The sequence below is a fragment of the Cnephaeus nilssonii genome (genome assembly GCF_951640355.1).
Source record: "Cnephaeus nilssonii genome assembly, chromosome: 10".
NCBI lineage: Eukaryota > Metazoa > Chordata > Mammalia > Chiroptera > Vespertilionidae > Cnephaeus > Cnephaeus nilssonii.
In genome coordinates this window covers 68,518,696-68,532,319 of record NC_137081.1, presented here as the reverse complement: position 1 = coordinate 68,532,319, position 13,624 = coordinate 68,518,696, and the positions used below count along the sequence as shown (strand labels likewise).

General features: G+C 41.3%; 1 protein-coding gene across 7 annotated transcripts in view; it reads right to left on the bottom strand.

The window, feature by feature from the left end:
• The window catches only part of GTDC1 (glycosyltransferase like domain containing 1), a 364,719-nt gene that overhangs the window by 61,538 nt on the left and 289,557 nt on the right, over positions 1 to 13,624 (bottom strand). For all 7 annotated transcript variants that reach the window (XM_079781763.1, XM_079781767.1, XM_079781762.1 and 4 more), the window contains one exon: positions 2,059 to 2,391. In XM_079781763.1, coding sequence (XP_079637889.1) covers positions 2,059 to 2,391 — 333 coding nt within the window. The remainder of the gene's footprint in view (positions 1 to 2,058; positions 2,392 to 13,624) is intronic.

Sequence of the window (13,624 nt, the reverse complement as noted above, 5' to 3'; positions counted from 1 at the left end):
GTGCACAAACATAATGCTGCATCTCTTTAAGCAACTAACTTTAGGCAATTAAATTAAATTAAAGCAAAAATATACAAAGGAAGAGAGGGAATTATTCAATTTAATATTGTTAATTTTATTAACATAGCTCTGTCTTATTTTGTGCAACGTATTAGATAACGCGTTTCTCACCCAGGATGCTGCCTTGCAATCGGAGACTACAAATGATGTAATTTAGCATTTTTATGCTAACCCAGAACAAAACTTTATAGAACTGATTTCCCCGCAATAAATATTATTTCAGAGACAAAGGTTAGCCGAATAAAAGGAAAAGCTTTTCAGAAGGGAGTAAATGATGGCATCTATTTTACCTCGAAATAGGTTGATCTAATCCAGACCCACTGCATTAAAAAAAACAACACAAAAAACAAACAACAACACAAAAAAACAGAAAGGGATACTGAACATTGCCACATTCTAAGTAAAATATGATTTAAAAATGATGCTCCCTTAGTAAGGCTACGCTGGAAGTGTGCAGCTGAATAGACAAATCCAGAGACAGAGTCCACATCGACTTTCAATCCCTAAATTTTATGTTCATACATTTAGCGTCAAAGATGAAAATCCCTTTAGCTACCAGATGCTGCAGATCAACTGGAAGGCTTCCGGGGTTTAATGTGGGGAAGGCACATCCGCGGCAAAGGCGCTTTGCCCGGCCGGTGTGTGCGCTTACTCCTTCACCTGTAAGCAGCTGCCCTCAGGAAACCGGACCCGATGACCGGCCCAGCATCTCTGCACTAAAGAGCCGGTTCTCTGCGGGGGGAGTGAACCCGAATCAGGCCACATGCAGATTAAACTACTGGGAGGAATGAAAACTAGATTAACATGTTCATGCCTAATACCAGAAGATTACCAGGACATTTTACCTCTTTAAACCCCAATTTATAGGAGCCAGGGTTAAGTTTAGGAGTTTATATGTGGTGCAATTATCTGTTCCAGTTTATTTTCCCCCTCCGTATAGAAGAGACTCTCCTAGAAAGTACTTTGCTTAGGACAACACAGAGGTATTTGGGAGCCGGGAAATGGTTTCAAATGTGCTGGTACACAACACCACAGGGAAATAGGCACCCAGTTGAAACTGGTCAAATTAGTAAATATTGGAAATTGTTTTGTTTTCATGGTAATTCTGCTTTAGCAATGTATACAAATGAAACTTTTGTGATAAACAGTATATAATTTATAAAATTTATAAAACATTATATATATATATATAATCCTTGAAACTTTTTCTTTGTGCTTTTTTGTTGTTGTTGTTAATCCTCACTTGAGGATATTTTTCCATTGATTTTTAGAGAGAGTGGAAGGGAGGGGGAGAGAGAGAAAAACATCATGTGAGAGAGAAACGTCCCACAGGGCAGGGGATTGAGCTTGCAACTGAGGTCCATGACCGTGACCAGAATTAGCCCTTGACCAGAATGGAGCCTGGGACCCTTCAGTCTACAGGCCGACGCTCTATCCACTAAGCCAAACCGGCTAGGGCTACTTTGAAACTTCTTTTTTTTTTTTTTTTAAATATATTTTATTGATTTTTTACAGAGAGGAAGGAAGAGGGATAGAGAGCTAGAAACATCGATGAGAGAGAAACATCGATCAGCTGCCTCCTGCACACCCCCCACCGGGGATGTGCCCGCAACCAAGGTACATGCCCTTGACCGGAATCGAACCTGGGACCCTTCAGTCCGCAGGCCGACGCTCTATCCACTGAGCCAAACCGGTTTCGGCTACTTTGAAACTTCTTGAACAAGATTTGCTTTCTTAGAAGTGCCTAGCTACCATTGTTAGTTCAGCAAATCACTGCAACTAATTATCTGTAATTCAAAAATTCAAATTTGATCAAAGTACACAATTATTTATATAGACATTGTGTAGTGTCACCTGGGCACCCATTAGTAGTACTGGGACACTAAAATGATATTTTCCTAAAGCTACAGCAACAACAACTTACTCAGTCAATCACCAGAACATATCTTCTAGGACCAGTTCTATAACTCTTACTAAATGGGTGTGTCATAAACTTACCACCTGTGAGGCCAGACAATGTGCAATGGTCTTTGTTGATCATCAACCCCACTCAAAACGTCATTTGGATTTTGTTGATTTTCCCCATGACGAGAGCTGGAATGATCTGGCGAGTTGCACGTTTTCAAGTGTGGCTCCTGCGTCAATGAGCTACCCAGGCTCTCTTGTTGTGCCGCGTCGCAAGGTCCAGACTCTGGCTCAGCATTTTCCAATACATTCTCGGAACTTCCCTGCTCCTGCCTGGAAGGAAGGGCCGTGGATGGAGCAGCACCGCCGTTTCCTTTAAGGTTGAGCATCTTCTGTAAGTGGGCTGTTTTATGCTTGGGCATGAATCTGTTATGAAAAGGAAACGCAATAGTCTTTCAGTGAAGACACTATTTAAAATGTACCCTTGACCTTCCTATAAGGTCGTGATGATGATGTCTAAAACTGAGAAAAAATAAAGACATAACAAAAATTCCAGAAGAAGAGCAAAGAGTAGCAGCCATCAAGAGAAAGTTCAAAAGTTTGAAATTGGACCCGATTGTCTTTGAATAGTTTCCAAAGAATGTCTGTGGCTATAAAACTTGCAGTGCACACACAGAAAGTAAAATAGAGCAAAGGTTTCTAGTCTTCCTCACGCATCTTCTGGAGCTCACTTCATGTTCCAGCCGCCACATGCCCCGGGGCTCACTTTCAATCTTAGTTCATTCTCTTATAAAAATGCTTGAAACTTCCTGGGTTAACATTGGGCATTTCTGCTCACATGACTTTCTGTATTCCTTCGCACCTGTACACACTTTCGTCACATCGACCCTGCTCACATTTTGTGAAGTACATGTGAGATTACCGATGGCAGAAGCATCTACATAAAATGAAATCAAGGAGTTCCTCATCATTTGGGGAGCAACCCAGCGGTGCTTAGAAAAGGCTGGGTGGGAGATGGGTGTGAACCACCAGCTAACCTGAGGGGGACACAGTATGTAAAGAACAGACACAAACTTCTCAACCTGGGAACTGGAGATCAGTTCTGACTTAGGAATTAGTAAAGCCTGAGTCTTAGTGGAGGATTTGGAAAGGTAGAGGGGGACAGGGGTTCTGGACTGAGGAACAGTGTGAGCAGAGGGGAGGGGTGAGAAAGAACATGAACCCCTCAGGGAATGATATGCAGCCCAAAGAGGCTGGGCCAGGCCCTGGGGTCCGAGGTCTAGAGGGCCGCCTGGGCCAGATACAAGGGCTTTCTGAGTCCCTGGCCCATCCAGAGATTCGGCCCCTCCGCCGAACTGTTGAATGAATGAAGAAATGGAGAGAACATACGTTTAAGAGGAAGGTGAGGATTAGGAACCAGGGAAGGGGAAAAGGAGGAGTAACTGGAAGAGTAGGAAGTGAATCTGAGTCGTAATATCTCACAACTGAAGTGAATTAAGAGCCCCAAAAGAATGTGCAAAAAGGGTGTAAAACATAACAGAGGTGTCATAGCACCAGAAACTAGGAGTTTTGGGCCTTGTTACATAGCAGATCTGGGCCTACTCCAAGGGTGGTTCCGATGGAGGGAGCAGCAGAAGCCGGACTGTAGGTTAGGGTATGTGCACACGAGGGGGGTGGGCACAGAAAGAGAGGGGAAGAGGACAGCGAGGAAGGCAAGGTGCGTTCTTTTAATAGGGCACGTGTGCACAGGGGTATTACTGGGGGTTCCCTTTCAGATACCTGCTAGGGGCGGGAGCAGGATGTTGATGAAACAGAAGCTTACAGGATGAAAGCAGAAAACCAACCTAACGTGTGAAATAGCAGCAGAATTTTGGGTGTGTGGGGGGAACGTAGGGCCTTATAAAAGATAATTGAACCAAACTTTCTTACAAAACTGAGGGAAAGAGAGAAAAAGGAAATTGAAGAAAGGATTTCAGGTGGGAGGTGTGGCATCTAAGGTGTGCCACCAAAGCATTAGGAGAGGTCATCTTTCAAGAGAGGTGGGCAGAGGTGGAGAGGGAGTTTAAAAAGTGAGCTGAGCCTGGCTGGTGTGGCTCGGTGGTTGAGCATCAACCCATGAACTAAGAGGTCACTGGTTCAATTCCCAGTCAGGGCACATGTCTGGGTTGCGGGCTCGATCCTCAGTAGGGGGTGTGCAGGAGGTAGTCAATCACTGATGTTTCTCTCTCATCAGTATTTTTATCTCTCTATTCCTCTCCCTTCCTCTCTCTCTCTCTCTCTCTAAAAAAAAGATATCAATAAAAACATATGTTTTAAAAAAAAGAAAGCTGAGAGATCAAAACCTTCTCTTTGGAGAGGAGTAGAAGGGAAGAGGGTGTTCACTAGTTCTCAAAGTGGGGGCCGATGAGCAACACCAAGGAATGGTGGGGTGGGGGGTCCCCTGAGTGCTGGAAACACAGTCTGGCTGTCATCTGCTGTGTATATTCCAGAATCAAAAAGCTTACTTGGGGGAGAGGGGCTTCTGTGCTTGTTTCATGAAGCCTTTTGAGACCTGAATATATAAGGAGCCCCTTCCACCAAGACATAAGTAGACAAAGAATGGTGCTAACCCTCTTGGTATGCCCTAATAAAGTAAATTAATTCTTGATTTACAATGGAAAGAAACTTGGTCATATGCGGATTACAATTTCAGATCTCACAGGTCCAAAATATGTAAGGGAACTAACCAACTTTCTTCCTGATACAAATTCAAAATACTGAGGAATGCTAAAGAATTAAAAATCAATTGTTCATTGATCAACACAAAATTAAAAAAAAAAAGAGTATAACAATATCTTCCACTTCTAAACAAGTGGAAGAAGCAGTAAGAGAAGGAACATCTGTACACATCAGCAAAACAACAATAAAGCGAGTGAAGGGACCTGCTTGTTTAAGTCAGATAAGGAATGCCAGGGAAGCTTACAAAAGATTTTAACAGAATTACAAGCTCAGTGTACAAAGAATTCACAATTTAGAAAAAAAAAATTGATGAGCATGAAAACAACGTATCTTCATTTTAGAAAACAGTATCACGACCCATCTCACTCATAAAATCCATTTACAGTGTCCAGCACACAAACAAAATTGCAAATTAAAAGAGACCGGAGGTTGGCTAAAGGGTGGTAAACAATGGGAATTGGTAACTGACAGGAAATTTAGCTGTGGGCAAGGTGCTAGGCCTGCTTTTAGTCAACGCGTTTCCTAAACCTTCTCAAGGAGGAACAGAATCCCATGCTCACACAGGCTGATGACTGACTTGATAGCTGGTGGTGAATGAGGACACAGAAAGATGCAGAATATAAATATGAGCAGTAACCCAAAACTCCACTTCCCCATGTGATGAAATTGCCAAAATAAAAGTAAACCTGAATGCAAATAGAGCACATGGAAAGCACCGTTTTGATGGCCTGGGGCTGACAGGGCGAGCCTGTGCTGATGGGACCTGTAAACTGACCCGCCACTTTGTTACAGATCGCGGTGAACAGGGAAGGAAGACACCACGTCTGAGGGGACAGAATGCTGTGCGGATGCGGGTTTCATCTGGGCCACCTGATAACTGTATATATTTGAAAATTAGAGAGTTCTTCGAAGAGCAATAATAATGATTAAGGCAATGGAAGAATTGATTTATGAGGACAGATTAAAGGAGCTAAATATGAATAGGTTGGCTAAGTGACAACTAGAGGGGTACATAATAGGAGTCTCCAAGGAAAGAGAATAATTATTTAGCCTGCTACAAGGGGGTATAACTAGGAGTAATGAGATGAAATTAAGAATAGGAAAATTTAAGCTGAATTTCAAGAAAAACTCCCTGACGGTATAATTTATTAGCTCATGGAATAAATTCCCTATGGAAATGCTATAGCTAGGGAAAATAATAGGACTGGACAAAATACCAATAAATAATATAGATAATAATCCATTATTTGAAAGAAGGTGGTTACATGCTATGCTTTCCTTGTGTATAATATCTTCTCATATTTTTAATAGTCTATTTATATATAGTAATTGTTACCCAGAGGAGTATTTAGTCAATGAGCTAAATCTAAGAAGAAATATGTCCTTTAGTGAGGGGAGTTGAAATCACCTTAGTTGCCATATACTCTGCAGTAGTCAGCTGAAATAACTTTTTACTCCTTTGTTTCAGCTGAATTGATCTTGAAGTAGCTGGACAAATGTATTCATTTTCCAGAAAACAGAACACAACAAAATAAAACAACCTTCATCTACCACCCCACACAGTGCATTGCTTCTTGGTGCCACGAAACTCATATTTTCATAGACGTGTTTCATATAAATGTATTGTCATAATAGAAATCAAAAAACTTTATTCCAGCTTTTCTAAACGTAGCTCTATGGTCAATTACTTCACATCAATACCCAGATCAAATAGGCATAATACTAACAAGCGGTTTGCTTAATAATAGTCACCACACTAATTAACCCATCCAGAACATTCTTAATCAGATACTATTTGTAATGTACAGTTAAGAGGAGCTTGGCAATAAATGGTGCCAGGCTAAAAAAGAAGATAACACCTTCCTGAGGTAGGGGGTGGGGGGGCTGGCTTTTCTATAGAACTGGGCAGAGTGTCTGTCCGGGTTCACCCAAGGACGGGACTATGCAAACAGGCACCAGTCGGAACACTCCTCTCTCCTGCTCTGCTCCAACTCGGATGCAGGGGCTGATGAGAAAAGGAAGATCCCACGTAAGGAGTGAGAGAGTCAGATGAACGCCACAGAGCTGCCTTTTAGTGCATATGCTGTTCACCATTTCACAATCCCCCATTTTTCCTTCAAGAAATGCTACTGCCCACAGAACATCTTTGAACTGTTTTTACTTTCAGAAATATCCTAATTACTGTAATAATCACTTCTAATCTGTTATTAGCCATGGGACCCCCACCCCCAACTTTTTTCCAGCCAATAGTCAATCTGTGCAACAGCAGTAGTTTACCTACTGCAACCTCTCCTTTCAAACGCCGTCTTCCTCTCACCTCTGCCCCCTGACATGGCTCCTGAGCCACTGCCACAAAAGATTGTGTTGGACAATCTTTAAAGACACAGCTGGAGTGAGTGCTAGCTAGACATACATTTGATTGCTTCCCCATCCCCCACATCTAAACAAACACAGCTAGAGCTGAACCTATAGGAAGGGCCAAAGGCCTCATTCAGATTAGTCAAGGAAAGACTAGATTTGAGAGAAGCATTAAAGGCTGTCACGATTGATGGCAAACACAGGAAATGTTCCAAGCATCTTAGTTATTTCCGCTGAAGTTTAGATGCTACAGTCTGTGTAGTTGACTAACAGAGGTAGTCAAGAGGAAGGTGTTAAGACAAAGGCAATTCAGGATGTTAATATTGATTCATCTGTTGTTGAAGAGAATGTCATGGCTGAAATGTATGCCATGGTGGTATATACTGCCTACAAATGTCTTTTTGAAAGACTTCAATAAAAAGTTAGTTCAACCTATAGAATCTCTAAAATAATACTAACAGATAGAGTCCTTGAGACAGAGATTATGAAGAGCCTCGCTTCTCAGACCAGATTTGGAAGACAATGTAGGGGGGGGGGGGGGAAGATGCACAGAACGTATAATTGACCAAAGGTTATTCCAAACTGGAGCCAGTGAAGAAAGAGGATGGCATTAGCAACGAGGTGAAGGAAACCGGTCTGTATGTGGGTCAGGCAAGGAGAGGAAGCTGACCGAGCTCAGCCTACAGCTCAGGCTTGGGGAGGGAGAACAGTATGGCTAACTGCATTGTATCCTTTAGGCAGGGGCTTTACAAGCTGTGTTTTGTGCAATGCTACTTCCACAGGGCATGTGTAGGTGTTGTGCTAGAGAAGGTTATGTGAGAAAACAAGTTTGGAAAATGCTGGGTTAAACAGAGTCAAACACTTCTTCACTGTAGAACTTCCCAAAGCACATGCTAATGTGCACTATACTTATGTTCACTCATTCATTACTTGGCTCATTTAATAACTACTCATTGAGCATGTATTTTGTGATGGGAACATTGTGGCTGGTCCCAAACTTGACACCTAATGGAATAAGCGACCCTCCACCCCCACCCCAGCTGACTCAAGGAGGCACCTTAAGAATTAATATTCAACAAAGGATAGTCTGGGAAACATTATGAAACACTGTTTGAGACACTGGGAGGTATGCAGCCACAGCCAGTCTGAAAAGGAGGGGAGCCAAATGAATGGAGGCATATTTTACATTTCAGGGATGGCAGAAGGAATGGGAAAGTGCATTCACATGAGAAAATGATGAAAGCCCCAACCAAAGGCCATCCACCAAGGCCACACATCAGTAGACCAAAGGAAGTTTGAAAAAAATCAGGAGAACCTGTAAAAAAAAAAATGACAGAAGATGGTATGGTTCAAGGCTAATATGGATGACAGCAGAAAAAAAATACCATTCTCTTTTATCACAGTGATTTCTGTGAATTCCTGGATAAAAACCATATTGAGAATTGAAGAGAAAGGAAATGGGAATCAAAGATAAGTAACTTTTCCAAAACCAACTGGGAAGACACATCCCGGCAGTTCAGTGATCTAAGTTCTTGGGTGATTTATAACCAAAACTATTCATTGTTTCCAAACAATGTGTTGGAAATTAATTACAAAATTAACATTTTTAGAATTTAGCCACATAAGCAAATATCCAAGATAATTAAAAAATCATGCTAGCCCACATGTGTCCAATACATCACTTATATGGTAAGCAGATTTATATAAACCTATAAAGTTTGAAAGTAAAAATCTTGATCTAGTGTTCTCATGTGGACACATACACCCCCTATACCTCTTGCCACACTATCTTTACTAAATAAAGGAATCACAAGCAAAAAAAAAAAACACCCCACACACATTGTAATTAAAACTAGATGTCGGAGATCACAACATTAAACAGGAAGACATATTCTTGGTGGTTGGTTGTAGGATGGCTGCTCTTCTTTCCTGGGGATGGCTAACAGCTAATACTCCTAAAATAGAGGGCACATGTCTACGAAGGCTGTTCCAATACGAAACTCCTGGCAGGACAGTCTTTGAACAAACTCGAATCACAGATGAGTCCATCGCAACCCACAAGCACAAAAGCTTTGGGAGAATGGCCATCCACCACCTCGTGGCTGGTCAGGCCACGTCGTTTCCACGTTCAGCATTTGGTGCCTGACCAACTTTCATCTCCCATGGTGAAAACTGGAAAAGCCAACATTAAATATTGATGCAGTCTGTGAGGGGATGCTGGGCAAGACAGTCTTGCTTGGACTACAAAGAATCTGTTTTGTGACAAGATGGCAAAGTAGGACCCACCGAAACTTGCCGCAGTTAGAGTTAACAAGCAAATATGATAGAGTTGCCTGAGAAATGCACGCCCAAACTAAACGCAACTTGGTGGGCACCAGGCTGCCTCCTTAGCCACATCTGGCCCCAGAGACGACATGTTCGGTGAAGACAGCATCTTCCCTGAAGGCTGCCCTCCAGAGAAGCTTCAACCTCCTGCCTAAGGTTCAACATTTTCTGATTTCTGTCCTTTAAATAGCTGGGATGCATGACTGTCATAGGAAAAGATGGTTCCTATGAGCCTCTATGAGCCTATTCCTTTCATGATCCTATTCTTCATTTTTACTTCCCACCATCATTTCTAAAAATCATTTGTGAAAATCAAACACTTTCCATTGACCTAATTTATACCATTTGTTGGCATGGCCTCTTCTGACAACAGAGTTATTGTGATTAGTACTGTTTAACTTAGATAAGTAAGCCTCAATTCCCCATGCTCTCTTGATTTCAAAGGGTTGTAGATTGTATACATTGCTAATTTAACTGCAAACTAATATGAGCAGTTTGTCTTATGCAATTTTGTAAAACCCCTTTAAAAACCTTTAACATACTCCTCCCAACACAACATTTAAGGTCCCTAAAAATGTATGAGAATGAGAAAACCTACCTTACATGTTGATAGAAATAATTTTTATCAAATTCAGAGCTGTCCTTGTGAACATATGATGCTTATTGCTCATGCTCTCCACTCCTCCCAAAACAGAGCACTCTCGGAACAGCAACAAAACCCTCTAGTTTATACAAGGTTTACTACAGTAATTCAACAGTGTAAGCAAAGTTGTAGGCTAAACTGCAAAGCAGAAATCTTAATTTTCTTACCTCCACTTTAAGCATTCTCCATCTAGTGCTGGTTAATTCCCTAGTATTCTTATATTACTTTCTGCTTCCCCACCCTCTGCCCACCCCCAACCCCAGCAAGCATCTCCTTGCATCCTAAATTGCAACTAAGCCCCGCTGTGCATCCAGCCCTGACCATGCCCTGCTCTCCATTGCTGGTCTTGCCAGGAACTAATCTTCAGTTCCCACAATGTATCAATCACCTTCCATGCTCAGTGTGCTATGCCCTTCAAAAGGGGGCAATACCTAGTTCAAGGGAATTGATCACAATGGAGGAATTGCAGGTACCGCAGGAAGCTCATGAGAAAGATTATTTTGGGAGAACCAGTGGAGAGAAATCTCTGTGAAGCACCTTAAGTAAATCCACTCAAGGAAGGGGGAGGGCAGGTTGAAGAGGGGCGGACCCAGGCTGCATTGGTACATGGGATAGCAATGGCACCCCCAGTGTTTGGGAAGTTACTCAAATCACTCACTTTCTCTGAACTTCAGTTTCCTAATCTATAAAACGGGGTGATATCTGTTTCTGCAAATTTGTTGAGAGGATTAAAAGAGAACATGTGTTGGAGATGACATGTAAAGCAGTTGAGTAAATCGAAGTAAACTTGCCATTCCCTTGCTCCTTATGTGATATCCATACTTATGGGTTCTTCCTAAGGCCATCTTGGATAACTGGGCATTTTCAAGATGGTCAGTGCTTGAGTCATTGGGTTAAGTCAGAAACAAATATTCATTAAACAAATATTTAAGCTCCTTCTATCTGCAAGAGCTTATGTCTGTATTTACAATGCTTTTAGTAACATTTCATATAGTAACATTTCACACTGACTTATTCTGGTCTCTTAGCTCCCCCAAATTGTAAATTATCCACATCACCTTTAAACCAAACTGTGTTTACTGATGCCATTACTAAAATGATCTAATTTTAAAATTCAAACTTAATACCTTGCTTGGCACTTGTTTCATTAATAGCTCAGAAGCAAAGCTTCAAAACTTGCTATCCATTTACCTCACTTAATTTAATGATAGTAAATAAAAAAGGAAAAAGTTCCCAGATATGCATGTGAAGAAATCTCTTCCAAGCAAGAGGAAGGAGCTGTTTCACATGCACACACTCAGCAAGCTGCTTTGCAGGCATTTACCTTGTTGGCAAGTAAACGTTCTCACTACCCTGGGAATCCCAGGTCTGCTACAGCACCAACAAAGCAGTGAAGGGAACTCCAGAAATAATCTCTAATCATGTGTTCTGTTCCTTGATATTTTGTTTGAAAGCCGGTAGTTGGAGAATTCTGAAAGCATTCTGAAAGATGGGACAATTTGCTGGCACTAAAGAAAGGATCACTTTCTTCTGTCCAAACAAATACAAGCATTCCCCTGTGACAGTGTCCCCAATGGGAGGGTGCCCTTTAGAGCATGACATCATTGTACTTGAATTGGGTTCCCTCAAAATTCCTGTTATGTTGAAGTCTTAACCCCTATACCTGGAGATAGATAGGGTCTTTAGGAGGTAACTAGGGTTAAATAAGGCCATAAGAATTGTGCCCTAATCCCACAGGACTGTGGCCTTCTAAGAAGAGTAAGAGATCACTCCTGCTCGCTCTCCTTCCCTATCTCCATTCCTACCACCACAGGTGAGGACACAGCCGGAAGGCAGCCATCTGCAAGCTAGGAAGAGAACCCTACTCAGAACCAACCCACTGGCACCCTCATCTCAGACTTCCAGCCTCTAAAACTGTGAGAAAATACATTTCTGTTGTGTAAACCACCCAGTTTATGGTGTGACTAATGCCATGGCAGCCGGAGATGACTAACACGACTGGAGACTATTATGGAGAAAGCAGAAAGGGTCAACACTGTGTCAGGAAAATCATGGAGTAGGAGGTCCTATATTTATGTTGACAGACACTGACAAGAGAATATTATAAAAGAAGAGAGAGCTGACTATCAAATGTGATAAGAGAATGTAGAGGAGAAAAAGGAGACACTATTTGTGAATTTTCTTGTGAAGCAAAATGTTACTTCTTTAAATTAAATATAAAGTTTCACACTAGATAACTGGGTTTTAGAAAAGGAATTTCTCTGAACATTTTGCTTGGTTGTGAATAAAGTCATTAATCTCTCTAAACCTGGGTTTTCTCGTCTGTTCAAGGAGAATGAGGCCATTCCTATACTTCCCCAATTCCTAGGATTAACACATCTCATAAAATTTCCTGATTATTTTACAATTATTATTAAGGGGCTAAATGGCATACTGGGTCAAGCAGGGCTCTCAGGATATTATTTGGTTTCAAATTCAGGGCCTATCACTTATTAGCTGACTAGGAGAGAAGGGGCTTTTGTCTAAGTATCAGTTACCTCATCTGGAAAATGGAGATAATACTAAAGCTGCCTTGCAGAATTATGTTTTCCCATGCTGCTTGGCAAATGGTAAGAGTTCAGTAAACACAGTTATTTTTTTAAAAAAAGTATTTCTTTATTGATTTTTAAGAGAGGAAAGGAGAGGGAGAGAGAGATAGAAACATCAATGATGAGAGAGAACCATCGATCGGCTGCCTCCTGCACAGACCCCACTGGGGATCGAGCCCACAACCCGGGCATGTGCCCTTGGCCGGAATCGAACCTGGGACCCTTCAGTCCACAGGCTGACGCTCTATCCACTGAGCCAAACCAGCCAGGACAACACAGTTATTTTTTATTGTTGATGATAATGGTGAAGATCTTCATCATTATGTTGTCATTGTTACTAAAGAGAGAACTCAACATTCTAAACACTCTGGTCTCTCACTGCACTGACCTTTCCATAGTTAAGCCTACTTTATGAACCACAGATCCGTGCCTTCTTAAAGATGTATTTTCTTAACTCTCACAAATTATACTTTAGCTATTCTTATTAATGAATTTATTTATTTTTGAAGATGTCCTATACAAAGAATTTTCTCCAAACCCTGCTCCAATCCCTCTGGTCCTCTGTATTCACACTGGGCTATCTTGAACTTTCAGATTAAAGGCAGGTATTTTAATATGTTACCATATTTTCATTTGTATACCAATCAAAGATTTGTACTCAGTCCTAAAGGCACATTAATTACAAAAAGGTCCAATGTTATGAATAAAAAAAATATTCCTCGCTTTCTATTTTGCTTGTTTCCTATGGTACTTTTTTCTACCTTTCACAATTCCTTGTGTTTCCTTTTACTCCTTCATTTTTTTCTAACTGAGCGTTTCCATCCTTTCCCTTCTTAAAACTGCATAAACCAAGAAAGTAAAACCAGGAAATTTAAAACATCAGTTTCCAGGTCTCTGAAGCATGAACAGATGGGCATCAAAAATCCAGTCCTTTTATTTTCTTTTTCATTTGCCCATCCACAACCTGAATAAATCAAAATTACCAGCAAATACAACTTCGAACACAACCCTCTCTTCTTCATTCCCA